This window comes from Oryctolagus cuniculus, chromosome 7 (assembly GCF_964237555.1).
Source record: "Oryctolagus cuniculus chromosome 7, mOryCun1.1, whole genome shotgun sequence".
In the NCBI taxonomy this organism is placed as follows: Eukaryota; Metazoa; Chordata; class Mammalia; order Lagomorpha; family Leporidae; genus Oryctolagus; species Oryctolagus cuniculus.
The window spans coordinates 130,836,843-130,863,370 of NC_091438.1; the positions used below are offsets into that span (position 1 = coordinate 130,836,843).

The window sequence follows — 26,528 nt, forward strand, 5'->3', positions numbered from 1 at the left end:
GAGAGAGAGAGATTGATTTTCCATCCACTAGTTCACTCCCCAGTTTGCCGTAATGGCCAGAGCTGCGCCAGTCTGAAGCCAGGAGCTTCTTCTGGGTCTCTCACATGGGTGCAGGGGCTGAAGGACTTGGGCCATCTGCTACTGCTTTCCCAGGCCATAGCAGAGAGCTGTATCGGAAGTGGAGCAGCCAGGACTAGAATCGGCATCTATGTGGGATGCTGGCGCTTCAGGCCAGGGCATTAACCTGTTGTGCCACAGTGCCGGCCCCAGTTCTAGTATTTTGATTTGTTCTTTTTAAATATTTTTTATTTCTTCACTGAGATTTCAGGTTTTTTTCATTTAAAAATTTTAATCTTTATTTCATTGAGCCCAATTATAATAGCTACTTTGTAATCTGTATCTCATAATTCCAGTTTGTCCATCTTCTTGGAATGGGTGTCTGTAGATTCTATAGAGAATGGGTACCTTTTCCTTTACTTGGATGTCAGGTAATTTTGTATTGTAGCCTAGATACTGTGAATGTTATATTTGATAGATTCTGAGTTTTGTTACAATCTCTATGAATATTGATATTTTTATTTTACCTTGCACTTAACTATGTTAAGACTCAAACTGTAAGCTCTTCTTCTCACCTTCATTGGGCAGTGATTATAATTTCAATTTGATTCCTTAAGCTTCTGCTTTGATGCTGATCTGTATATACATGGCTCAGGGTAAGCCAGATGATGGGATCTTTTTTTTACTTTCTACCCTGTGGTATATCCCTTCCGGCTCAGGTTGCTGGCTGTGTTTACCTGAACTCTTCCTTACTTGCTCCTGACAGAAAAGGCAATTTTAGCTGTCTACAGTCCACATCTGCTGGCCAACCTTGGGACAGAGGTGCAGCAAAACAGGAAATTCACCAGCGCCCTAATCTGTCTGCAAGTTTTGATTTCTCTTCACAATCTATTTTACTTACCATTCAGAATCCTCAGGAAGTTGCTTTTTCCCCACTACCATTCTGAAATTAGAACTTGAATTGGTGGGATTTTGTCAGGGAATAAGAGGAAATTCCAGAAGTGATCTTTAACATGCTAACCGGTGTTTCACAGATTAAGTTTTTTGATACTTTCTTTGGGTTTATGACTGTAGTGCTAACTGTTATCTAAATACATTTTGGGAAGCTTAGATCCACGGACTTTACTAGTTAGAGTACTTGTTGCCTATTAATAACATAGAATCAAAGTACCTACCAAAAACATATTCTATATATAAAAATATCAGATCATGTAATGAAGTGTTCTTTATTGAAACAAACTGAATTATCTATGAAAGAACGCCTAATTAAAAGACTTAAAATTTACAGCAGTTGAATCCATGAACTTGTGGGAGTGCAGTGCCTTTTACCGAAGCTGTGTCCTTTCTCACTAATCATTGTGGAGTATTCCTTCATCTCTGCAGCCCTTGCTTAAGCAGCAGCTGTGCTCTAGCACAGTGGCTGGCATTTATTGTGTGTTTTAGGTTCTGTGCACAGTGTTTTAAATGAATTATTTCACAGTATTCTTAACAGAGCTTTAAACTAAGTGACATAGTCTTCCTGTTATAGATGAGGAAACAAGCATAAATGTGGGATAATTTGCATGAAACCAGACAACACAAGCTTCCCTGTTTCTACCTGTGGGAAGGAGAATTTGTGAACCTCTAGTTTGGATTGAGATGACTGAGTGGAATTAGGAAAACATGATATTTGCAGCTTTCTGAATAGATACGTTGACTGGCACCAAACTGAGGCATAAACCACGTTGTCTCTGCAGTTCTTCCACTTCTATTTGTGTACCTTATTCTATTTTCATCTCACACTCCTGACTACCCAGCAGCTGTGAACTGGGTTGTAGGTTACAAGGATGTCTCTGATCTTTTCGTTTTCTCAACTTTAAATCAATATCCCTGCCCACTGCCTGGAAGTTGATTTAGGTTAAGTCGTGAATAAACCATTCTGAGGAATTAGTAATAAATAGATTGATGTCAGAAATTTGTTTCCGTGAAATCATTCATTCTCTTGCTCATTCAATATGATCTTTTAAAAATATGTGTTCAGGGGCTGCCATTGTATAATGGGTTAAGCTGTCTCCCGCAATGTCAGCATCCCATATGGGCCCCTGTTGCAGTCCCAGCTGCTGCACTTCTAATCCAGCTCCCTGCTAATGCACCTGGGAAAGCAGTGGAAGATGGCCCAAGTGTTTGGGCTCTTGTACCCACATGGGAGATCTGGATGAAGCTCCTGGCTCCTGGCTTCCCGCCCAGCCTAGCCTTGGCTGTTGGACCATTTGGGGAAGTGAACTGGTGCGAATGGAAGACCAATCTCTCTCTCTCTCTCTCTCTCTCTCTGTAACTCTGCCTTTCAAAATAATTAAAATAAAATTTTTAAAAGTGTGTTCAATTGGTATCATGTGTGGGACAAATATCTTTTGCCAGAGGAGAAATGAATATACATGGAATATATATTTATACTTGCCCTTCTTCAACTTTTGTCATTGAAGTTGAACTTTTGAAGAGTCACTAAAGCAGTAAAATTGGGAGAGGTGAATTATTACAATGTATATATTCAAAATGCTAAATGCCAAAAACCTAATCTTTTTTAAAGATTTATTTATTTGAAAGGCAGAGATACAGAGAGACAGAGGCAGAGAGAGAGAGGTCTTCTATCCACTGATTCACTCCCCAAATGGCTGCAATAGCTGGAGCTGGGCCGATCAAGAGCCAGGAGCCAGGAGCTTCTTCCCAGGTCTCCCACAAGGGTGCAGGGGCCCAAGGACTTGGGCCATCTTCCACTGCTTTCCCGAGTCACAGCAGAGAGCTGGATTGGAAGTGGAGCAGCCAGGTCTCAAACTGGCACCCATATGGGATGTCTGTGCTGCAGGCAGTGGCTTTACCCACTATGCCACAGCGCCAGCCCCCCTAATTGTTTTTGACACCCATTTCAGTTCTATAAACAATGCATGCAATGCATGTGAAGTGTTTTTTTTTTTTTTTTTAAGGATATTGTAAAGTTGTTGTAGCAGATAATGCAAGAAAAATAAAACTACAATTGACAGGATTAATTGAAGGATTACCAGAGATTTTTCTCTGAGATAGACATCTGAGCTGGTAGACTCAGATAAATAGCTTTGTTCTGTAAGGTTATTCAGATGTTTAGGTTCTTTTTAATTTTGTTTTTCCAGTGTTTCTGAGGGTATTGCCCTCAGCTTTATAGCTAAGCAAGTCCACCACTACCATATCGGTGTTCCAGCTTGCAATAAACAGGAAAGAGAGAATGCAGGACAAACATGTTTTCTTCAGAGACATGATCCTTGAAGCTGTACTTGTGCTCATATCCTGTTGGCCACACCTTCGTCCTAAGGCCACAACTAGCTGCAGATGAGTCTGGAAAAGCTAGTCTGTAGCTAGTTAACCATGAGCAGATAACTATAGAGTTCTGTAACTGAAAGGGAGAAGGGGAAAATGGCTATTAGAGGACCATTAGCAATCTTTACTACAGAAGTTTGCAATTTATGCCTACAACCAGTTAAAAGAGTTATTAGGACATAGCGATGTGAGCTTTGTGATGTCACATCAGTTGCATACCAAAATATAATCATATTAGAAGACATTTCAGTGGTGATTTAAGTTCTTTTCAGAAAGAAAGCATAAAACAGTATTAGAGAAATTGTTAAAATCCCTTCAGACTGTGTTAAAGTTGCTATATATATGAGCTAATAATTATTTATTTTGTTCTTGTATTTTAGGCCTCAACTCCATATAGCATAGATTCAGATTCTTTGGGAATGGAGTGTATTATTTCGGGAAGTGCCTCTCCAACTCTGGCAATCAACACTGTGACTAACAAAGTAATTCCGTTTTTTTAAACATTTTGAAATGTCATTGAGTAATACATTTAATTTGCCTTTATAATAACAATAGAGTTCTGAATTGTCTACGCTATCCGTGATAGCTTGAAAGCTGAATCCAGAATGTTTTGAGGTATACAAAAATTAGAAGAAAATATTTCTCAGGATAAACTTAAAGGTGCTTGCCAGGAAGCTCTGCACTAATTTAAAAGTTTAACTCCCCCAGTTCCCATTGATAGAATGTCTGAGTCATCATTTTATTGAATCAGTTTATTTCAGAACCATTGATTACTCCTTTAAATATGTGATTTAAGCAAAGATTGTCAAATTTCAGTTAGTTAGCAAAATCCAATAACATAAATAATTTGAACAGTCTTTTAGGAGTTCATTGGATTGGAGGTTATCCTCGAAACAGGATATGTAGTCTGCAGCATTTTTTGTGATGTAAGAGTTTTTCTGTGCCACGTCATTAGATACCTAGTGGGAAAAGATGATTTAAATCTCATGTTTCAGAACTCTAAAAAGATCTGAGAGGTGCAGGATTAATTTTTGTGAACTTCTTCCCCTATACCACAAGTACTTTAAAGCCATACATCTCATACCTAGTGTTTGCTTTCAGTCTTGCTCTTACCTTCTCCCTCTAGCTTTCAGCCTATCTCTGGCTTGTACTTGCTTTATCTTTGTTTCTCACTCTGCTGTTTTGCTCATCTACACACTTGAATACTAACACATGTTAGTAAACTGTTGTACTGATAGAGTACTCATAACATCTTTTATTTGTAAAAAGTAATAATAGTGAATAACCAAAGTCATACAATCAGGTTTTCAATTTAGAAAGTAAACTGGCAGGTAAGGTATAGAATAATGATTTTTCCCATATAGCAATCTATGGAATGATTCCATCGTAATCACACTTGGGAAGAACATGTATTGCATGTGTTTGGTGGTGGTGTTAATTCTGGGATTCTGCTGCAGTACTACCAAATCAGTTACTCTATCCTTATGAATAGAGCCCAGAAATTTATTCCTTAAGAGTATAATCTCTAATGATACCCGGTTAGACTTGAGAATTTCAGGTGAAATGGATGGGTTAGAATCAGAAATATCTAAATCTGCTCTTTGCAGTAGCCTAAAGGGATACTGAAGGCCTAAACACAGACAATTGTCATTATTAGGAAACAGGAATCAGAAATGCTGGGGATTTATGACTGAATAATATATAGTAGCCATTATCAAACATAGCCTTCTGCCTCTCTGTATAAAATGCGCCCCCCCCCCCCCCATCTCCCTCACACTAAAAAAACACAGGGAAGGGGACGCTGGAGACTAAAACAACAGGGGTTTAGGGCCAGCATCCCTGAGAAAAGGGAAGCACCTTGAGATAAGCCCTGGAAATATTTTGGTACATTGCTCAGTTCTTAGTGCATGGCATAGAAGCTAAACAGAGAGAGCAGCCTGGAGCCATCACTGAATTACAGAAACAGAAACTGGTCTTTGGAGTTGCTAAACAGCTAGGCTTGAGGAGCCAAATCTTGAGGAATCTCAGACAAGACTGCAACTTTTTGTAAACAACGTCCACCTAAGTCATTTGCTAACTCTGAAATTTTGTGTGAGTAGGTTTAGACACAGACAAAAAAATAGATTTTTCACTAGCCAGGATTCAGCAGTGTCTCAGAACTATGGGAGTTTTATATAGGTCATGGTTTTCAAGGAAAGAGCCATAGTAAACACCCAACACTTTCAGGTTGATAACTGAGAAGATTTGATTTTTCTCTTTTCAAACCAAAATAAACCAGCCTTAGGAAAACTAATAATTCTTTGGTTGATCTGAGTAGGCGGAAAGGGAAAAGGAGATGAGAGTGAAGGAAAGTATTATTATAATACTTAAATTAATTGCATTCATGAGAAATCAATATTCTACTTAAAAGACAAAATTATTAGACCACATGAAAAAATCCAACTAGTGTGTTGCTTATAAGAGATACATCTTGGGGCCAGTGTTTGTGATGTAGCAGGTAAAACCATCAGCTATGAAACCGACATCCCATATGAGCGCTGGTTCATGTCCCAGCTGTTCTTCTTCTGATCTAATTCCCTGTTAATGGCCTGGGAAAAAATAGTGGAAGATGACCCAAATATTTGGGCCCCTGCCAACCATATGGGAGATTCAGATGAAGCTTCTGGCTTCAACCTTGCCCAGAGTTAGCAGTTTGGCCATTTGGGGAGTGAACCAGTGGATGGAAGATCTCTCTGTATCTCCTCCTCTCTTTGGAACTCTTGCCTTTTTTTTTTTTTTTTTTTTTTTTTTTGAAAATAGAATCATTTATTCTTTGCTGTCTATACTGTTTTTTTTTTTTTTTTTAAGATTTATTTATTTATTTGAAAGAGTTACATAGAGAAGGAGAGACAGAGAGAGAGGTCTTCCATCCACTGGTTCACTCTCCAAATGGCTGCAATGGCCAGAACTGCACTGATCTGAAGCCAGGAGCTTCTTCCGGGTCTCCCTTGTGGGTGCAGAGGCCCAAGGACTTGAGCTGTCTTCTAATGCTTTCCCAGGCCATACCAGAGAGCTGGGTCAGAAGTGGAGCAGCCAGGACTCGAACTGCTGCCCATGTGGAGGGGGTTGCTCTATCTGCTACGCCACCACGCTGGCCCCTGGAACTCTGACTTTCAAAATAAATAAATCTTTAAAAAAAAAGAGAGATACATCTTAAATGTAAGGACAAGACACATTATTAGGAAAGAGGTTTTATTATGGAAAAGAGCACTTTGATAAGAAACTGTAACAGTACTAAATTGTATATGTTTAACATAGCCTCAAAGCTGACAGCACTGAAAGGAGAAATGGGCAGGTCTTTGATTATATTGGTGGATGTTAATTCATCTCTCTAACTCAGAACAAGCAGACAAAAATCAAAATGACAAGCCAAAAAAAAAAAAAAATCCCATTAAAGATACAGAAGACTGAACCATAAAATTGGGAATTTTGACCCAACTGACTTATATAGAATGTTGTACCCAGCAGTCACAGATTATACATTTTCTTAAGTATGCATGGGATAGTTACTTAACTTATCTCTGCTATCTTAAAGGAAGTTTCAACAAACTTCAGAAGACTGATATTATATAGAATATATTTCCCAATACAGTAGAATTAAAGTAGAAATAATAGCAGAAAGATAGTCAAAAAATTCTCCAAAATTTGCAAGTCAAGCAGTATAATTATAAATAACCCAAAGATCAAAGAATAATCATGATAGAAGTTGGAAAATAGTTTGAATTAATGTGAAACACAAATATGACATATCAAAGCCTGTAAAGTAGTAGCTTTAATTATATGTAGTAACAAACAAAGGTTGAATGTTAATGAGTTAGCATCTAGCAAGAAAAGAGCAAAACAAATCCAAAGAGGAAGAAGATAGTAAAAATAAGTCAGGGAAATATAAAGGGCATACACAGTACCTATAATCAGCAAATGAAAAGGTCAGGAACAGTTACAGGAATATAAGAATGTCTGTCATGAAACAAGATTAAACTCAGAATGTCTAGGATCCAATAAAAAAAATCACCAAAGAAGTAGTAAGAAATAACCCATCATGTGGAGAAAATTAACTAATCACAACTGTCCCAGAAATGATATAGATGATAGAATTAGTTTAGAAAAAAAATTAAAATATGAAATTCAAAAAAATCTACAGAAAGTTTTAGAATTAATAGGTAAATCTAGCAAGGTCTCTTGATAGAAGATAAGTGTTTAGAAATCCATTATATTGTAGATTAGTCACAATTAGAAAATAAAATTTAGGGCCTTATGTTGTGGCACAGCAGGTTAAGCTGGCATCCCATGTGAATGCCAATTCAAGTCCTGGCAATTTTACTTCCAATCCAGCTTCCTGCTAAATGTGCCTGGGAAAGCAATCATTTATGGTCTAAGTGCTTGGACCCCTCCAACACACTTGGGAGACCTAGGTAGAGTTCTGGCTCCTAGCTTCAGCCTAGCTGTTGTGGCCATTTGGGGAGCGAACCAGCAGATGGACAATCTTCTTTCTCTGTGTGCAACTGCCTCTCAAGTAAAATAATTTTAAAAAATACATTTAAAAGATAACTTTTAAGTTAGTATCCAAAAACATAAAAACCTAGGATTAAATGAAAGATGAACTCTATGTAAAAAGCTATTAAAATGATTGAGAGAAGGGTGGGAGGAAGGAAATATCATTACATCCTTAGAATTGTATCTTCAAACGGTATTGAATGTGTTAAAAACTAACTAAAGTTGTTTAAAAGTTGCTGAGAAAACTAAGATATAACTATAGATACATAATTTTCATGCAAAAGACTATTGTAAAGAAGTTAGGTTTTCCCAAACTGCACAAATTTAATCATTTTAATGAACAGATTTAAAGTGATCTCAGTCAAAATCCTAAGATGCTCTTGTTGGGGACAGTGGGTATAGTATAGAAAATAACAAGCTGATCATAAAATATAAATGGGAAACCACATGACCAAAATGATACTTTCAAATATCAAAGAGTAAGTCCTACCGCACCTGAAAGTATGATATTCCCCTAAGAGTAGACAAGCTTATGAAACACAGAATTCAGTGATGTCTTTCAGTAATGGTGGTAGATCAAAGGAAAGTGATCTTTTCCATGTAGAAAAATCAATTTCAGATGGATCTGGGATGTAAATGTAATTGATAAATGATGTTCACAATTGAAAAAGAATTTTTCAGAGGAAAGAAGTAAATCATAAAGATTAAGAGCAGATACTAATGCAGTAGAAAACAAGGCTTTGTGTGAAAAGGAAATCATAGATTTTGTGATTCTGTTTATAAATAACTCAAAACTAGGAAAACTAATCAATAACTATAGAAGTCCATATAATGGTTACTATGGCAGGAAATGCGGGAAAGGTAACTGCTGTCTTTATGAGTCGTGGTTGGGAGAGTGCCTGAGTAGGGCTTCCGAAGTGCTGGTGATAATGTACAGCCTCCAAAGTCAGTTGGTCTTTGGATGCCCAGATAACCTTTTTTTTTGGACAGGCAGTTAGACAGTGAGAGAGAGAGACAGAGACAGAGACAGAGACAGAGAGAAAGATCTTTCTTTTTCCGTTGGTTCACCCCCGAAGTGGCCGCTGCGGCCAGTGCATTGCAAGTGCCAATCCGAGGCCGGTGCATTGCAGTGCCAAGCCAGGCACTTCCTCCTGGTCTCCATGCAAGTGCAGGGCCCAAACACTTGGGCCATCCTCCACTGCACTCCTGGGCACAGCAGAGAGCTGGACTGGAAGAGGAGCAACTGGGACAGAATCTGGTGCCCCAAGCGGGACTAGAACCTGGAGTGCTGGCGCCGCAGGCAGAGGATTAGCCTAGTGAGCCGTGGTGCCGGCCTCAGATAACCATTTTTTGTAGAGAGTTTATGATATTAGAAACTTTTTCCCCTTAAAAGAGGGGACCTCAAAAAAGTCATGGAAAATTAAAAGATAAGCTTATTTTGGTTCAAAAAATTGAAATTATGTATTTGTAGGGTATTCAAAAAGTTCATGGAAAATGTGTATTACAAAAAACTGCATGAATTTCAAAAACTTTTTCTAAAGATTTATTTATTTATTTAAGATTTATTTTATTTATTTGAAAGACTGAGTTACAGAGAGAGATAGAGCCAGGCCAGTTTCCACTGATTAAGCCAAGTAATGGTAAGCTTGTGGCACCTGTGCAAATCAAGGCAATGACAACTAACTGTACTAGTAGTCACTGTAATTCTTCATTCATCCTAGTTTTATTTAAGAGTATCCTTGGTGAAGCAGGACAAATGAATACCCATCTTTTTTATATTCAGCAGTATGAAATGGAAATTCACAAAGTGCTTCTACATACCAAGGTATAGTGGTTGCTTCAAGGAAAAGCAGTTGTGTGATTGTTCACGTTGGAAGCTGAACTTAGCAATTGTGTTCATAAATCACTGTTAAGAACTCAGAATGATTATTTGGGTATTTGGTAGATGTTTTCTTGAAAATTGGCAAAGTCATTTCAAGTAAAAAGTTAACAGTATCTATTGCCAATGGTCACCTTTGGATTTCCAAGCAAAAAGTATAATTTTGGAAAATTTATGTCCACTACAATGATTTTGATAGCTTTACATTTAAAAAGGGTTTTCCAATGAGTCTGGGGTGATGTTAACAGGTATATATATATTTTTTTTTGATGTTGTATGATTAGATGCCACAACATTCAGAAGTTCTGCATTAACTTAGGAAATTAGCATTTTCAAGTGACATCATACATAGATATGATCCATGCAAGGTACAAGGAGTCTGAAATATTTGACATGGTTTCAGATTCCATATTGCAAGTAATCTTTTTAAAAAAGCCACTTGTTATGTTAAAGTTTTTGTTTCAAAGAAGATGATCTACAGTTTCTCTTTTAAAGCATCCCTCCCTTTACCAAGTTTTCTTCCCATACTTCCACACACACAACACATCACTACAGATTGAATACAAAGCGGGTATGAGGGCCGGCGCCGCGGCTCACTAGGCTAATCCTCCGCCTAGCGGCGCCGGCACACCGGGTTCTAGTCCCGGTCGGGGCGCCGGATTCTGTCCCGGTTGCCCCTCTTCCAGGCCAGCCCTCTGCTGTGGCCAGGGAGTGCAGTGGAGGATGGCCCAGGTGCTTGGGCCCTGCACCCCATGGGAGACCAGGAAAAGCACCTGGCTCCTGGCTCTTGCCATCGGATCAGCGCGGTGCGCCGGCCGCAGCGCGCTGGCCGCGGCGGCCATTGGAGGGTGAACCAACGGCAAAGGAAGACCTTTCTCTCTGTCTCTCTCACTGTCCACTCTGCCTGTCAAAAAAAAAAAAAAAAAAAAAAAAAAAAAAGCGGGTATGAGAATTCGGTAGTCTATTAAGTCAGACCTTGAGATTTATACAGATGTAAAACAGTGCCAATTTGTTGGGAGTGGATTATTTTTTATGTTAACTTGTAATTGGGTTTAGTTATTTTTAAATGAGTTAACTAATTAAAAATATTTTGAGTTTTAGTTTCTCATATGCCAGTTGTTAATTATGTATAATATAAACAAAAATTCCTTGGCTTCTTAATTTTTAAGACTGAAAAGGAGGGACCAGCATTGTGTCATGGTGGGTGAGGCCACCACCTACAGTTCTGGCATCCCATATGTATACTAGTTCAAGTCCCAGCTGCTCCACTTCCGATTTAGCTCCCTACTAATGCTCCTGGGAAAGCAGTGGAAGATGGCCCAAGTACTTGAGTCCCTGCCCCTCCCTGTGGGAGACTCAGATGATGCTCCAGGCTTCACCACAGTCCGGTTCCAGTCATTGTAGCCATTTGGGATGTAAACCAGCAGATGGAAGATTCTCTCTCTCTTCCTCTACCTCTACCTCTAATTCTGCCTTTCAAATAAATAAGTAAATCTTATAATAAAAGGGAGTCTGAGACCAAAATTTGATAACTGTCATTCTATACTTTGATTTGGATAGTGATTACATAAGTATTCCTGTTCTGTAATTTAATACACTTTACTTTCTATATATTTTACACTTTAATAAAAAATATTGATCTTCCCTCCAAATTAAAGAGATTAGTTGTCCAGATGGAGAGAGTTTACTTATTTATTTTTTTAAATATTTATTTTATTTATTTGAAAGAGTTAACAGAGAGAGAAGGAGAGGCAGAGAGAGAGAGAGGTCTTCCCTCTGTTGGTTCACTCCCCAATTGGCTGCAACAGCCGGAGCTGCACCAATCCAAAGCCAGGAGCTTCTTCCAGGTCTCCCATGTGGGTTAAGGGGCCCAAGGACTTGGTTCATCTTGTACTGCTTTCCTAGGCCATAGCAGAGAGCTGGATCGGAAGTGGAGCAGCAGGGCCTTGAACTGGCGCCCATATGGGATACCAGCTCTGCAGGCGGTGGCTTTACCTACTACACCACAGTGCCAGCCCCCTCCCCTTTATTTTTTCAAAGATTTAATGAAGAGAGTTTTTAAAATTATTCCTAGGAACTCATCAGGTTGAGTTTTATGAAATTTACCAGAAAGTTTATATTTATCAGAAAAAAATCTTGGCTAGAATTTTCTTTATTTCTCCTCATTTTTTTCTTCTTTTCTCTTATGTATTTTTTAACTTTTATTTAATAAATATAAATTTCCAAAGTACAGTTTTAGGATTACAGTGGCTTTTCCCCTCCATAACTTCCCTGCCACCTGTAACCCTCTCATCTCCCACTCCCTCTCCCATCCCATTCAAATCAAGATTCATTTTCAATTATCTTTAGATACAGAAGATCAATTTAGTATATATTAAGTAAAGATATCAACAGTTTGCACCCACACAGAAACACAATGTGTAAAGTACTGTTTGATTACTAGTTATAGCATTAAATCTCAATGTACAGCACACAAAGGACAAATTCACATTGTACAACACATTAAGGACAGAGATCCTGCATGGGGAATAAGTGCACAGTGACTCCTGTTGTTGACTTCAAACAATTGACACTCTTGTTTATGGCATCAGTAATCACCCTAGGCTTTTGTCATGGGTTGCCAAGGCTATGGAAGCCTTTTGAGTTCACCAACTCTGATTTTATTTAGACAAGGTCATAGTCAAAGTGGAAGTTCTCTCCTCCATGCAGAGAAAGGTACTTCCTTCATTGATGGCCCGTTCTTTCCGCTGGGATCTCACTCGCAGAGATCTCTCATTTAGGGTTGGTTGGTTTTTTTTTTTTTTTTTTTTTTTGCCAGAGTGTCTTGGCTTTCCATGCCAAGACATGGAAGAGCCCAAGACTCTCATGACTTAAGGGCTGATTCTGAGGCCAGAGTGCTCTTATTTATTTCTTAGACAGTTATTTCTAGTTGATGTTAATATGGGACATCTTAGCTTTGCCTTAAGTATAGAGGCATATCTCTACCTTCTTATGGCAAATGTTAGCATTGACCATAAACCCATTTTCATCACAGACAAGATGGTTAGTTGGTTACTGAGTTTAGCAGCTGTTTATACTGAGCAGAAGGCCCTGTGTTAATGATTTCTTATTGTGAACTCAAGGTGGTAACAGTTTAATAATGGGTAAAAATTTGCTACAGATTAGTTAGACCATAAAGCCAGTGACCATAAAGCCAATTGTGTTAGTAATTCTTCTGTAAGTAGGATCCTAAAAAGAAAAGTTTGTTAATAGCATGTGAACAAAAACTTGAAAAACAGCTTAGTTACCTGATTTAAAAATACCTTTTATTGGTTTCCAGTTTTAAAAAAAATGCTGTGAAAACATACACTCACTTGATGGGCATTTAGCCTGGCAGTTACGATGCCCATGTTCCACATTGTAGTTCTTGGGTGACAGTTCCTGTCACTGGCTCCTGACTCCAGCTTCCTGACAGTGCAGACTCTGGGAGGCAGAGGTGATGGCTCACATAGTTGAGTTCTTGGTACATTTGGATTGAGTTCCCTGTTTCTCACATCAGCCTCAGCCCAGTGCTGCTGTCAGCATTTGGGAAGTTATCTAACAGATGGGAACTTATTCCCTTTCTGTCTCTCTGTTTCTGCCTCTCAAATGAATACAAAATTTTTTTTAACTATGCATATATACTATTAATGATCAGTTATCTGAAGTCCCTAGCCCTAGCTAGTTAACCACTGCTAACATTTTGACCTCATAGTCCTTTTTATCTAATGTATATATTAGCATATTATTTTTTTTTAATTTTTTTTTTTTTTGACAGGCAGAGTGGACAGTGAGAGAGAGAGACAGAGAGAAAGGTCTTCCTTTGCCGTTGGTTCACCCTCCAGTGGCCGCCGCGGCCGGCGCGCTGCGGCTGGCGCACCGCGCTGATCCGATGGCAGGAGCCAGGAGCCAGGTGCTTTTCCTGGTCTCCCATGGGGTGCAGGGCCCAAGCACCTGGGCCATCCTCCACTGCACTCCCTGGCCACAGCAGAGGGCTGGCCTGGAAGAGGGGCAACCGGGACAGAATCCGGCGCCCCGACCGGGACTAGGACCCGGTGTGCCGGCGCCGCTAGGCGGAGGATTAGCCTAGTGAGCCGCGGCGCCGGCCATATTAGCATATTATTTTTAAAAATTAGATTGCTTATCTATGATTGTGAAAATATTTTAGGCAGTTAAGTTTTCAATTTAAATATAATAAATACTGTGAAGCCTATTATTTAAAAAGAAAATCTAGGGTTTTTTTTTTTTTTGTGGCCTAAGATTTTGATAGTAGTTTTGCTTAAAGCTTAAACAGAATCAATTTATACTTGACAGAGTAAAAATCCAGTATAACCCTCATTAAATGCTTTTGAACTAATTATACCTAATAATAAACCAAATATATATGCCTCTAGACAGACCTGCCCTTTAGTTTGAGAACATTGAATTATTTCTAAGTGACCATGGAGTTAGTAATGAAGGGGAAGCACCAAAGAAAAGCCTGTTGGAATTGTGTCTTCTGCTGTGTACCTACTCAGTCATATTTTTGTATAGTTGCTTGAAAGACATTCTTTATAGTGGGAACTACTTAATTGTTGCTTTTCATTCTAGGTGACATTGTACAACGCTGATCAGGATGGTAGTGATAGCCCACGAAGTAGCCTTAACAACAGTCTCTCAGACCAGAGTTTGGCATCTGTTAATTTGAACAGTGTTGGAAGTGTGCATAGTTATACACCGGTAAGTCTTGGTGAAGTTAGTTGTTTGATAATCATTTAGTGCTTAAGACAAAACCAAAAGTAATTGAAATGCAAATAAAAAATGACTAGTGTTTTTCTCTAACTAGTATATTAGTTTAGTAAGTAGATCAGGCTTAAGTAGATTTCTCCCTTGATGAAGTCTTAATTTTGAACTTCTGTTTTACTAAGTACCTACAGTTATGTTGCTGTGTATAAGGGAGATTTAAAAGTTCAGCAAAAATTCATGTTCTTTCAGTTCCATTTTCCATTAACTTTTTGAAGACCCCTCATATTTTAAACTACTTTATTCCACCTGTTCTATGTCCACGTGAAAAGCTATTGGAATAGGAAAATTTTACTTTGTTTAGAACTGCAGATGATAATCTGCTTACTCTTCTAGGAAAAAGAGCTTAGAAGATATGTGTATTGACTTGTTGTCTAGTTGTAGGTCTAAGATAGGAATTCTGTAAACCCCAAAGGTTAGGGTTGCCTGGTGCTCCATTGTTAACTACTCTTAAATTTTCAGAGTTGGTCTGGGAAACATAGTCATAATATAAAGAAACCTGTGTGAAAGTATCCTTGCTCCTGTGCTGATTTGTTAACCTGTACAGGATCATGACCCTTGGGTTTATCTGATACTTCCTTTCTTACCAGCTGATAACTATCTGCCCCACTGGGCAGAGAACAGAGAGGAACTACACACCAGTGTAAATTCGATCTTACCAGATCACATTCTGTCCCATGATTGATTAGTAAATAGGAAAAAACTCACAAATGGCTACAGAGTACTTCAAGAGTCCATGGAATATGTGAATTATAAAAAAGCTACGCATGGACTTCAGATTTTTTTCTGCACTAAAATAAGCTTAATCTTTTCATTCTGTTTTTCCCATGAACTTCTTTGAACTACCCTGCTATATAGGGGGAGCCTAAGAGAATAATTGCACAAGGGTAATAAAAACTCAGCAAAATTGAAATTCACACTAAGTGTAGGCACCAAGAAAGTTGACTCTGCAATACTGTTTTCAGTGCTCTTGGGAAAAAATGAGAATGATTTTCCCCAGAATGCAGAAGAAAAAGAAAAGGAAAGTAAAATTCTGTAAAAGGTGACAATAAATACAGAGAACTGAGAATTATAGGTATCCCTGCAGAAAACACCAGAAAAATTGATAGAGAAGCAGTTTTCAGAATAAATAGAGTTTTAAAACAAGGCTGGCACCGCAGCTCAATAGGCTAATCCTCCACCTTGCGGCGCCGGCACACTGGGTCCTAGTCCCGGTCGGGGCGCCAGATTCTGTCCCGGTTGCCCCTCTTCCAGGCCAGCTCTCTGCTGTGGCCAGGGAGTGCAGTGGAGGATGGCCCAAGTGCTTGGGCCCTGCACCCCATGGGAGACCAGGAGAAGCACCTGGCTCCTGCCTTTGGATCAGCGCGATGCGCCGGCCACGGCGGCCATTCGAGGGTGAATCAATGGCAAAAAGGAAGACCTTTCTCTCTGTCTCTCTCTCTCCACTCTGCCTGTCAAAAAATAAATAAATAAATAAATAAATAAATAAATAAATAAATAAATAAAAAAAATATTGGGGAAAATATCTAGAAGCATTCTGGAAAATTTAAAGATTTCAAAAGTGATCACTCATAAAGTTACATGCAGGGAAGCACTTCTCAGTAACTCTGGATGCCTGAAGATAATACAGCACTGTGCAGAGTGTGGAGGGAGTAGATTTCAAACAACAAATGTTATGTCCAGTCAGATTTTCATTCATATATGAAGGCAAAAAAATTCACTTCTTGATACCTTGCCCTTGTTTTCATGTATCCTTCCTGAAAAAAATGACAGTTTTGCCTTGGTGTTCTTGGGAGATTGGTTCCAGGACCCTTGTGGATACCAAAATCTGAGGGTGCTCAAGTCCTTTTGTTGTACTTTTGTATAGAACCTGCACACATCATCCTATATACTTTACATCATCTCTAGATTACTTACAATACCTAATACAATGTAAGTGCTATGTGTATAGCTATCATACATTGTTTAGGGAATAGTGATGAGAAAGAAAGAAATCTGTACATGTTCTGTATAGACAACAGTTTTATTTTTCCACATATTTTTGATCTGTGGATGTAGATTACCTTCCATATTTAGCTGATCAATAGATGAATCAGACTTGATGATAAAGTCATGATATAGGAACATTACTTGTATCATTGAAGCAAACTAAACAAAAACTTAAATGATTTTAAGTTGCTTTTTAATCTTGGTGCAAAAATTTTGGAAAGCAAAGGAAATGAATCCAATATCACAAAATATAATAAAAAGAAAAATTAAAGAAACATTTATAGAAGTAGATAACAGAAGTCAGAACTAATATGTATGTTTTGCCAATAATTGCAAGAGGGTTAAACTCACCTATTAAAAGCTAGACATCATAGACTACTATTTTCACCTAACAAGATGTCATATAGTCTTTATTTATTTATTTGTTTTATTTTATTTTATTTTTTTTGATAGGCAGAGTGGACAATGAGAGAGAGAGACAGAGAGAAAGGTCTTCCTTTTGCCGTTGGTTCACCCTCCAATGGCCACCGCGGCCGGCGCGCTGCGGCCGGCGCACCACGCTGATCCGATGGCAGGAGCCAGGTGCTTCTCCTGGTCTCCCATGGGGTGCAGGACCCAAGCCCTTGGGCCATCCTCCACTGCACTCCCAGGGCACAGCAGAGAGCTGGCCTGGAAGAGGGGCAACCGGGACAGAATCTGGCGCCCCGACCAGGACTAGGACCCGGTGTGCCGGCGCTGCAAGGCGGAGGATTAGCCTAGTGAGCCGCGGCGCCAGCCCATCATATAGTCTTTTTTTTTTTTTTTTTTTAAGGGGAAAGTGTTTATTGGTGGGGGAAACCTGACAGACCAGAGGAAAGGGGCAAAGAAGGAAAAGAGAGAAGAGAGTGTAAGAAAGAGAGCTCAAGAGACAGAGAGATAGAGAGAGAGACATGTTCAGGAATAGAGAGAGAGAGAGAGACATGTTCAGGAATAGGTCCTGTTAAACCTAGGCTGGGGGTCGGGCAGGGAAGTAAGAGTAGCAAATCCCATACTGGGGTTGGGGTGGAGCTGACACCTGTTGTTGGGTCATTGATTACCTGGCTTCCAAGCAGTGGCGGTTGAGGGCTAGAGCCTAGGATGGTGTCTGGGGTTTAGGTCACGCCATAGGTAACACTGCACCATTTTACTAACATTCCCCCCTTTTGTTTTTTATAAAGCAAGAGTTGTATGGGATTACAAAAGCCCCAAAAGTCCAGGAGGGGTAGAAGGATAATGATCTGTCTTTAGAACTACTTCTGACGTGGGGCAACGAGATACTCTCTGCTGTCATTGAGCGATTTCTCAAGCCACTGTCTCCTGGGTGGGGAACCAAGTATATCCTTGTAGTAGCATTTGGTTGACTGCCAGGTTGGTGAAGGCTTTGGTTCGTTCCATTATCACCTCCTGTAAACACTTAAACAGACATGGTAGTATAAAAGGGTGAGAATAGCAACCAATAATCCTACGAGTAGCATTAACCAAGTAATGAGAGGATCTCATAGAGGAGAGGAAATGAGGGTGGGGGGTCTCTGGACCCTTGTGACTGTTTGATGTATGTGGTTTAAAGCTGATCCCAACCAAGACTGGGAGAAAGGCCACTCATCTTTTGCGGATAGAGGGGTTTGTCTGTAGAGAAAACTGAACAATCATATACAATAAACTGGGGAGAGGACCATAAATATACACCAGTTGGGAGTAAAGCCATTGATGTATGAGTAGAGGCTATGATTCTAAAGGAATGAGGCCCCAGGTGAACTAGATGTCATATAGTCTTTAAGCAACATTGTGGTAGCTACTGCTGGTTAAGACTTGTCACGTACCTATTGATTGAGACAGCTTTATTTCCACATACTAAGTGTAAAGTCTGTATAAGACTTAAACATATATGCCTGTTTGAGTAACATATAGTATGTGGTATAAGCTAGATCAATGTGAAATCAACTCCTTCTGTCCCACATAATACCAAAACAGAATATTCAGGGGGCAGACTACACAAGTAGTGGATCAGTCTTGAGACAGAACAAAGTTCTTTCTGCAGCTAAGTAGTTTTGTGACCGGCAGCTATACTCAGAGGGAGAAGGGCAGAAAGTCGCATGCCTCACAGACCCAGTGAGTCACTGAGAATCTGTCTGTAGGCAGTCTCCTGCAAGATAGATAGATGGATCAAAGCTAACCAATGGCTACCTCCCTAAGATTCCTTACTGCTTTCAAAACACTTATTTAGAAAGATAGCTTACTGGGGCCGGCGCTGTGGTGTAATTGCTGAAGCCCAGTGCCAGCATTACATATGGGCACTGGTTTGAGTCACAGCTGCCCCACTTCTGATCCAGCTTCTTGTTAATGTGCCTGGAAAAGTGGCAGAAGATGGTCAAGTTCTTAGGCCCCTGCACCCACATAGGAAAACTGGAAGAAGCTCCATGTTCCTGGCTTCAGATTGGCTCAGCTCCAGCCTTTGCAGCCATTCAGGGAGTGAACCAGTGGCTGGAAGACTCTTCCCTTTCCCCTTCCCTCTCTCTCCCTCCCCCTTCCCTTCCCCCACTTCCTTTATCGTCTCTCTCACCCTCTCCGTCCCCCTCACTCTGTCCCCTCTCCCCCCTCTCCCTCTCTCTCTCCCCGTCTTTCTTCTTCTTCCTCTAATTCTAACTCTGCCTTTTGAATAAGTAAAATAAACCTTTAAAAAAAAAAAAGATTTACTTATTTGAAAGGCAATTAGAGAAAGAGAGCTTCTATCTACCAGTTCACTCCCCAAATGGCTGCAACAGCCAAGGCTGGACCAGGCTGAAGCCAGGAGCCTGGAACTCTATCCCAGTGTCCCATGTGAGTGGCAGGCGCCCAAGCATTTGGGCCATCTGCTGCTGCTTTCTCAGGTGCATTAGTGGAGCAGTCGGTGCTTGAACTGTGCTCATATGGTGTGTCAGCATCTCAGGAAGTGGCTTAACCCATTGCATCAAAACATCTGCACCTTAATTCTTACTTTAAAGGTTTTTTAAAAATAGTTTTAAAAAATCTCCTGCACAGCTCAATGCTCTGATCCTTTCCAGCTTCCTGAAGAATCTTAAAAAAACAAACAAACAAAAAAAACCAAAACTTAATTTCTCATTTCCTTCAGTTTCTTTTGTTTTTTAAAAACATTCCCCTAGAAATGAAGAAATGCGCATATTGAAGCTCCTTGTTAATGGGGCACTGCCATACAATGGCTTATAATACTTGAATGTATATTGAATAAATGAAATAAATGTTAGAATCTTCATAGTATAGTGGAGTTTGAAATGAAGTTGCTGCTTTAGAAACCAGGAGGACGATTCTATAGAAACTGGAAGAATTCAGCCCTAACAAGATCACTTATTTGTGTGATCTTGGGTGAGTCATTTACTTTCCTTGGACTCTTCTCCTTTTCTGTGATACATGGATGTGGGATTAGATTTCTGTGGTTCTTCTAGATCCAAGTTAACAATATTGGTCTTTGTCTTTTATATGTACCCAGCTTAACAGAGGATGGGAAAACCGAAAGAAGTTATTTCCTTTGAATTCCAATGTTGGCACTGCTGCTTTCAGTTGTGTATTTTGTGTAACAAGCCAGTTGTAATTTAGAGCCACTGAATTGGTTGTGTTTTCCATTAATGTCAGGTGACAAACCATCCAGAACCAGTGTCACAGTCATTAACTCCTCAGCAGCAGCCACAGTACAACCTTCCAGAGCGAGACAAGCAGCTACTTTTCTCAGAATACAATTTTGAAGATCTCAGTGCCTCATTTCGGAGCCTTTATAAGTCAGTTTTTGAGCAGTCACTTAGTCAACAAGGTGAGTTCTTTTCATGCATTTTTGGTAATAAGAATTAATTTTTTAAAAAATTTTTCTTTTGATTATTTTAATATAGCAGCTGTTATACTTCCTTAACTTTAAAACACTATCATAATTATATATCATTGCATAGAAATGACAGATAAATTTCATCTCATATGCCAACCTTACTTAGGGTATCCTTTGTGCTATGTTGAAGAATTTTGACACTGCCTATGTGCTATGTGGAAAAGACTGCCATGATTAATTAGTGATGTTCAGCATGTGAAGTGTTTGGAGTGGTGAATGTGAACAAGAGTAGATGTGCATTAATTTTGTTCTGACTGATAACAGCAAAAAGATGGCTATTGGAATGTGGAGCTCCGAGTGTGAGTATACTGGCTAGTGCTAAACTCACCAGGTCATTGTTTATAAGCATGCTTAAATCAGATTTTTTTTCTTTTTAAAGAGATTTATTTTTTTTAACTTTTATTTAATGAATATAAATTTCCAAAGTACAGCTTGTCGCTCCCCCTCTTCGTGGAGGAACGACACCAAACCCTGCCTAGGCTTCATATCCGAGTCACGGCACCATTATGTCGCTCCCCGTCTTCGTGGAGGAACGACACAGGACCCTGCTCTGTTCTTCTGTCTGCTCGGCCCTCCCCGGGTTTGCTGCTGGTTCTTCCCGGGTTGGCTACCGACCCTTCCCGGGTTGGCTGCTGGTCCTTCCCGGGTTGGCTACCGTCCCTTCCACCTCCGTGGAAGGGCGGTTCCCCCTGCCGCTTTCCCCACTTCTGCGGGGGAGCGGCACACCGCAGGCCGGCTCTCTCGGGGGCTGCACAGGTGTTCCTTCAGATAGATGTTCCCCTCAGATGTTCCTGGTGCATGTTGTCTCTCTCCTCCTTTATAGTCCTCTTCCACCAATCCCAACTCTGCTACCCACACGCCGAGTACGCTGCTCTCCTCCAATCAGGAGCAGGTCCCACAGTTTATTGGTTGAACTGGAGGCAGCTGTGTAGAAGCTGTTTCCCTTCTCAGCGCCATATTGTGGGAGAGCAGATGCATAGAATAAGTCTTAATTCCAGTAACTTAGTCTAGTCCGAGTTGCTCCCAGTTGCTCCCCACACAGCTTATGGATTACAATGGCTCTCCCCCCCCATAACTTCCCTCCCACCCGCAACCCTCCCCTTTCCCTCTCCCTCCCCCCTTCCATTCACATCAAGATTCATTTTCAATTCTCTTTATATACAGAAGATCAGTTTAGCATATATTAAGTAAAGATTTCAACAGTTTGCACCCACATAGAAACACAAAGTGAAAAATACTGTTTGAGTGCTAGTTATAGCATTAAATCACAATGTACAGCACATTAAGGACAGAGATCCTACATGAGGAGTAAGTGCACAGTGACTCCTGTTGTTGACTTAACAAATTGACACTCTTGTTTATGGCATCAGTAATCACCCTAGGCTCTTGTCATGAGTCGCCAAGGCTATGGAAGCCTTTTCAGTTCACCAACTCTGATCATATTTAGACAAGGTCATAGTCAAAGGTGATTGTAGTTGAGATGCAGTATACATTACAACCAAATATTAACATGTTCTTGTCCTTTTTACTTTTTAATTTTTGTCAGAGTTATGATAGCTTAAAAAAAAGTTACCTTGTGTTTCTCCCATAAAACACTAGAACGTGTTCTACTGTTAGTGCATTTCCTAGCTACTTGTTTGGCAAGTTAACTACTTATACACCGTGTTTTCTTATTCTTTTCCTGCTGCTATAGTAAAATACTTTAGACCAGGGCCAGTATTGTGGCATAGTGAGTTAAATGGCTGCTTGTGATGCTGGCATCTCATGTTGGAGTACCAGTTCAGGTCCCACTGTTTCATCTCTGATCTGGCTCTTTTCTAATGCACCTGGGAAGGCAGTAGAAGATGGTCCAAGTACTTGGGCCCCTACCACCTGTATGGAAGACCAGGATGGAGTTCCTTGCTGCTGGCCTCAGCACAGCTCAGATCAAATGGATGAGGCCATTGGAAGTGAATCAGTGGACAAAAGATTTCTTTGCCTTATGGTCTTGCTCTCACTTTTAAATAAATAAATCTTTGAAATAAATAATGTTAGACTTGATAATAAAAAATCTTAGACTTGATAATTTATAATCAAATTTATTTCTGTTCTGAGTCTAGGAAGCCCAAGATCAAAGTGTTGACAGATTCAGTGTCTGATAAAGGCTGTTCTTCATAGATGATGTCTTTCAGCTGTGTTTTCACGTGACAGCAGAGATGGAAGGGCAAAAGGGGACAACTGGTTCTCCAAAGTCCTTTTGTAAGGGCACTGATCCCTGATCACCTCCTATATTCTTCATCTCCTAATACAATTCAACATCTTGCAGTTTAAGTTCTTCCATAGAAAAATTGTGAAGGGACACATAACATTCAGACCATAGCACCCCAGCTCATAGTTTACCTGTTCATAGCACTAAACAAAATAAACAAAAGTCCTTACAGTGTACATGTTAATATATTGTCAGTTATCAAAGATACTAACAGCATGTTACAGAATGGCTTTTTCTAGTTAGTGTTTTTGGAATAAGATACAGTCTTTATTAAAAGATTTATTGATTTATTTGAAAGAGTTACAGAGAGAATCTTCTGATTCACTCCCGAAGTGACTGCAAAGGACAAGGCAGACCTCAGGCCAAAGCCAGGAGCTGCTTCAGGGTCTCCCATATAGCTGGTAGGGGCCCAAACACTTGGGGCATCTTCTGCTTTTCCCATTAGCAAGGAGCTGGATTGCCAGTGAGGCAGCTGGGACATATACCAGAGCCAGTATGGGATACCACTGTCACAGGCAGTGGCTTTACCTGCTATGCCATAATGCTGGCTCCTGGAAAAAGATAAATTTTATCTTAAGTTTTCTATCTATAAAAGTATAAATAACTAATGAGTTGAATACTGCTAAACAAATTCAACCTTGGTGATCATAATAGAAAAATACTGACTTTAAAATAACAATGTTAATTTCTGAAGCTCATAATTCCACTTCATTACACTATTGAAAAAACACAACATTGGTAGGAATTCTGGATTCTAGTCCAGATTCTACAATATGGTCAGCTGAATTAGCCTCACTTTTCTAAACTTTTGCATCATTTGTACAGTGAAGAAGGTTGGGCTAGGTTGGTGGCTTTCAGATTGTTCTCTGCAGATCCCTTGGCTTTTGTAAGGGTCTTGGGCTATAAGGGGAGAAATGTACAGATAAAGAGGGAGGGGTAGCAGACTTCTCTCTCTGGCTTCAATAAAAGCAGCTTTATTAGATTCATATATTGGGCTTCTGGGGAAATATTTTTCTTTGTTTTATTGTGTAAAAATAATTTGAGTATGAAAAATTTTAGTTTAGATTAGATCGAGAGAGAGAGAGAGGTCTTCCATCTGCTGTTTCACTCCCCAAATGGCTACAGTGGCCGGAGCTGCACCAATCTGAAGCCATGAGCTTCTTCTAGGTCTCCCACGCAGTTGCAGGGGCTCAAGGACTTGGGCCATCTTCTACTGCTTTCCCAGGCCACAGCATAGAGCTATGGAAGTAGAGCAGCTGGGACTCAAACCAGCGACCATATGGGAGGCCAGCCAGCACTGCAGGCGGCAGCTTTCATTTTAAGATGCTGGGATTTTGTTTGAAATTGATAATGAAATTATTGCTTTCTTTAATCTTACTGTAGCAACCTGACAGAGTCCCTGTTAATGACAGTTTTCCAGGGCCAATGTTAACTCTTCTCCCTATAAAACTTTTTTAGATTTTAAGATCATCTTAGAATGTTCTCAAATATACTTTTACTATTCATGACGAGTATGAGAATAATTTTATCTGTGTTAAAAAGTTTGATTCTTTGGGGCTGGTACTGTGGTGTAATGGGTAAAGCCGCCACTGTACCAGCACCCCATATGGGCTCCAGTTCAAGTCCTGGGTGCTCCACTTCTGATCCAGCTCTCTGCTGTGGCCTGGGAAAACAAGTCCTTGGGCCCCTGCACCCACGTGGGAGACCTGGAAGAAGCTCCTGGCTCCTGGCTTTAGATCAGCACAGCTCGGTCTGTTGCGGACATCTGGGGAGTTAACCAGCAGGTAGAAGACCTCTCCCCCTCCCTCCCTCTCTCTTTCTCTCTCTCTCCCTGCCTCTCTCTCTCTCTCTCTACTCTGCCTTCAAATAAATAAATCAACCTTTAAAAAATTTGATTACTTTTATTGGCTGATACTGTCTTATAAGCGTCCCCCCCCAACACTTAATTAAATTCTTTATCTTTAGTTCAGCAAAACACTGTATGGACAGATTATCCTTTGGGATATAAAACTAGCCTAGGGTCCGACACCATGGAGCAGTAGGTTAATCCTCTGCCTGCGGCGCCGACATCTCATATGGGTGCCAGTTCTAGTCCCAGCTGCTCCTCTTCCAGTCCAGCTCTATGCTATGGCCTGGGAAAGCAGTGGAGGATGGCCCAAGTGCTTGGGCCCCTGCACCCACGTGGGAGAGCAGGAAGAAGCACCTGGCTCCTGGCTTCGGATCAATGCAGCACTGCCTGTTGCGGCCAATTGTGGAGTGAACCAGTGGATAGAAGACCTTTCTCTCTGTTTCTGTAATCTCTCTGCTCTCTGTAATTGTGGCTCAGAGAAGTTAAGTCCCTTGCCAAAGAGTGTTTAAATGACAACACAGAGGCTTGACTCCCTTACTCTGGTACTGTAAGGAATGCATTGTTAACCCCTAAACTGTATATCTCTTGAATATTCCATAAGAGCAGTGAAGAATTGGAGAAGGCTGTTTTGCTTAGTCTAAAAGATTCTAGTGACTTTGGACTTCATGTTTTTTGGAATGGTCTAAGATAAGAGACCAGAAATATCTGGATTTCATTTCTCTCTTCCTTTTCTGTCAAAGCTTTGGTCTTTATGCCTATAGAGAACCATCCTGAGTGTTACCCAACACTTTCCACACATTTTTCCTAATGTTTACTCATTTTTAGGATTCAGCACAGATACTATCTTTTCAAGGAATGCTTCTCTGTCCAGCTTCTTCGTGGCCAAACAGGCAGCAGAGTTTGTGTTATCTTCTGTATACTTTTGGTATACTGCTTACATTGTTGGATATACTTTTTTAAAAAATTACTCATTTGTGGCCAGAGAGAGAGAGAGAGCAAGCAAGCCAGATAGCACTCCCATGTTCTAGATCATCCCCCAAATGTGTACAATGGCCAGGACTGGACCAGGCCAGAGCTGGGGTGTAGGAACTCAATCCAGGTCTCCTGTATGGATGGCAGGAACTCTCACTTGAGCTGTCATGGCTACCTTTCTGAGTCTGCATTAGCAGGAAGTTGGAGTCAGGAGCCAAAACCACTATCAAACCCAAGTACTTCAGTATGGGATGTGAGCATCTAAACTGCTAGGCTAAGCGCCCACCCCTGTTGAACATAACCTTATTAGTTGTCTGTCTTTCCCACTCGACTGTGTCCTGCTGTGTACTACTCAAGGATAGGGAATGGTGTTTATTATTATTCTCATAACCCTAGGGCCCAGTGTATGGCAGATGTTCCATTGTTTAACTGACCCAGTTTTGCTTCTTGACAGCATACATCTTTGTTTGGTACTGTGAATATTTGTCAGAAATTGCAACTGAAATTTGATGGTAAATGATCTTGGCTCTCTCTCTTTTAGGTTTGATGAACATCCCTTCTGAATCTTCCCAGCCGTCCCACACTTCGTGTTCCTATCAGCACTCTCCTAGCAGTACAGTGAGCTCTCATCCACACAGCAGCCAAAGCAGCCTGTCCAACAGTCATGGCAGTGGCCTCAATACCACGGGCAGTAATTCAGTTGCACAAGTCTCGCTGTCCCACCCTCAGATGCACACACAGCCGTCCCCACATCCGCCTCACCGACCACATGGTTTACCACAACATCCGCAGCGTCCCCAGCACCCAGCTCCACATTCGCAGCAGCACAGCCAGCTCCAGTCCCCCCATCCCCAGCATCCCTCTCCACACCAACACATTCAGCACCATCCGAACCATCAGCACCAGACGTTAACACATCAGGCACCCCCACCTCCACAACAGGTATCCTGTAATTCTGGTAAGTTTTGTCTCCTAACTTGTGTGT

The 26,528-nt window shown here is 40.5% G+C and overlaps 1 protein-coding gene across 10 annotated transcripts in view; it reads left to right on the forward strand.

Annotated features, from left to right (window-relative positions):
• The window catches only part of FOXJ3 (forkhead box J3), a 157,983-nt gene that overhangs the window by 120,041 nt on the left and 11,414 nt on the right, over positions 1-26,528 (forward strand). For 6 of the 10 annotated variants that reach the window (XM_051856634.2, XM_070078647.1, XM_070078646.1 and 3 more), the window contains 4 exons: positions 3,765-3,866; positions 14,405-14,533; positions 20,231-20,405; positions 26,085-26,501. In XM_051856634.2, the coding sequence (XP_051712594.1) occupies positions 3,765-3,866; positions 14,405-14,533; positions 20,231-20,405; positions 26,085-26,501 (823 nt within the window). The remainder of the gene's footprint in view (positions 1-3,764; positions 3,867-14,404; positions 14,534-20,230; positions 20,406-26,084; positions 26,502-26,528) is intronic. The other 4 variants (XM_070078649.1, XM_070078651.1, XM_070078650.1 and 1 more) reach the window with 1 other exon arrangement.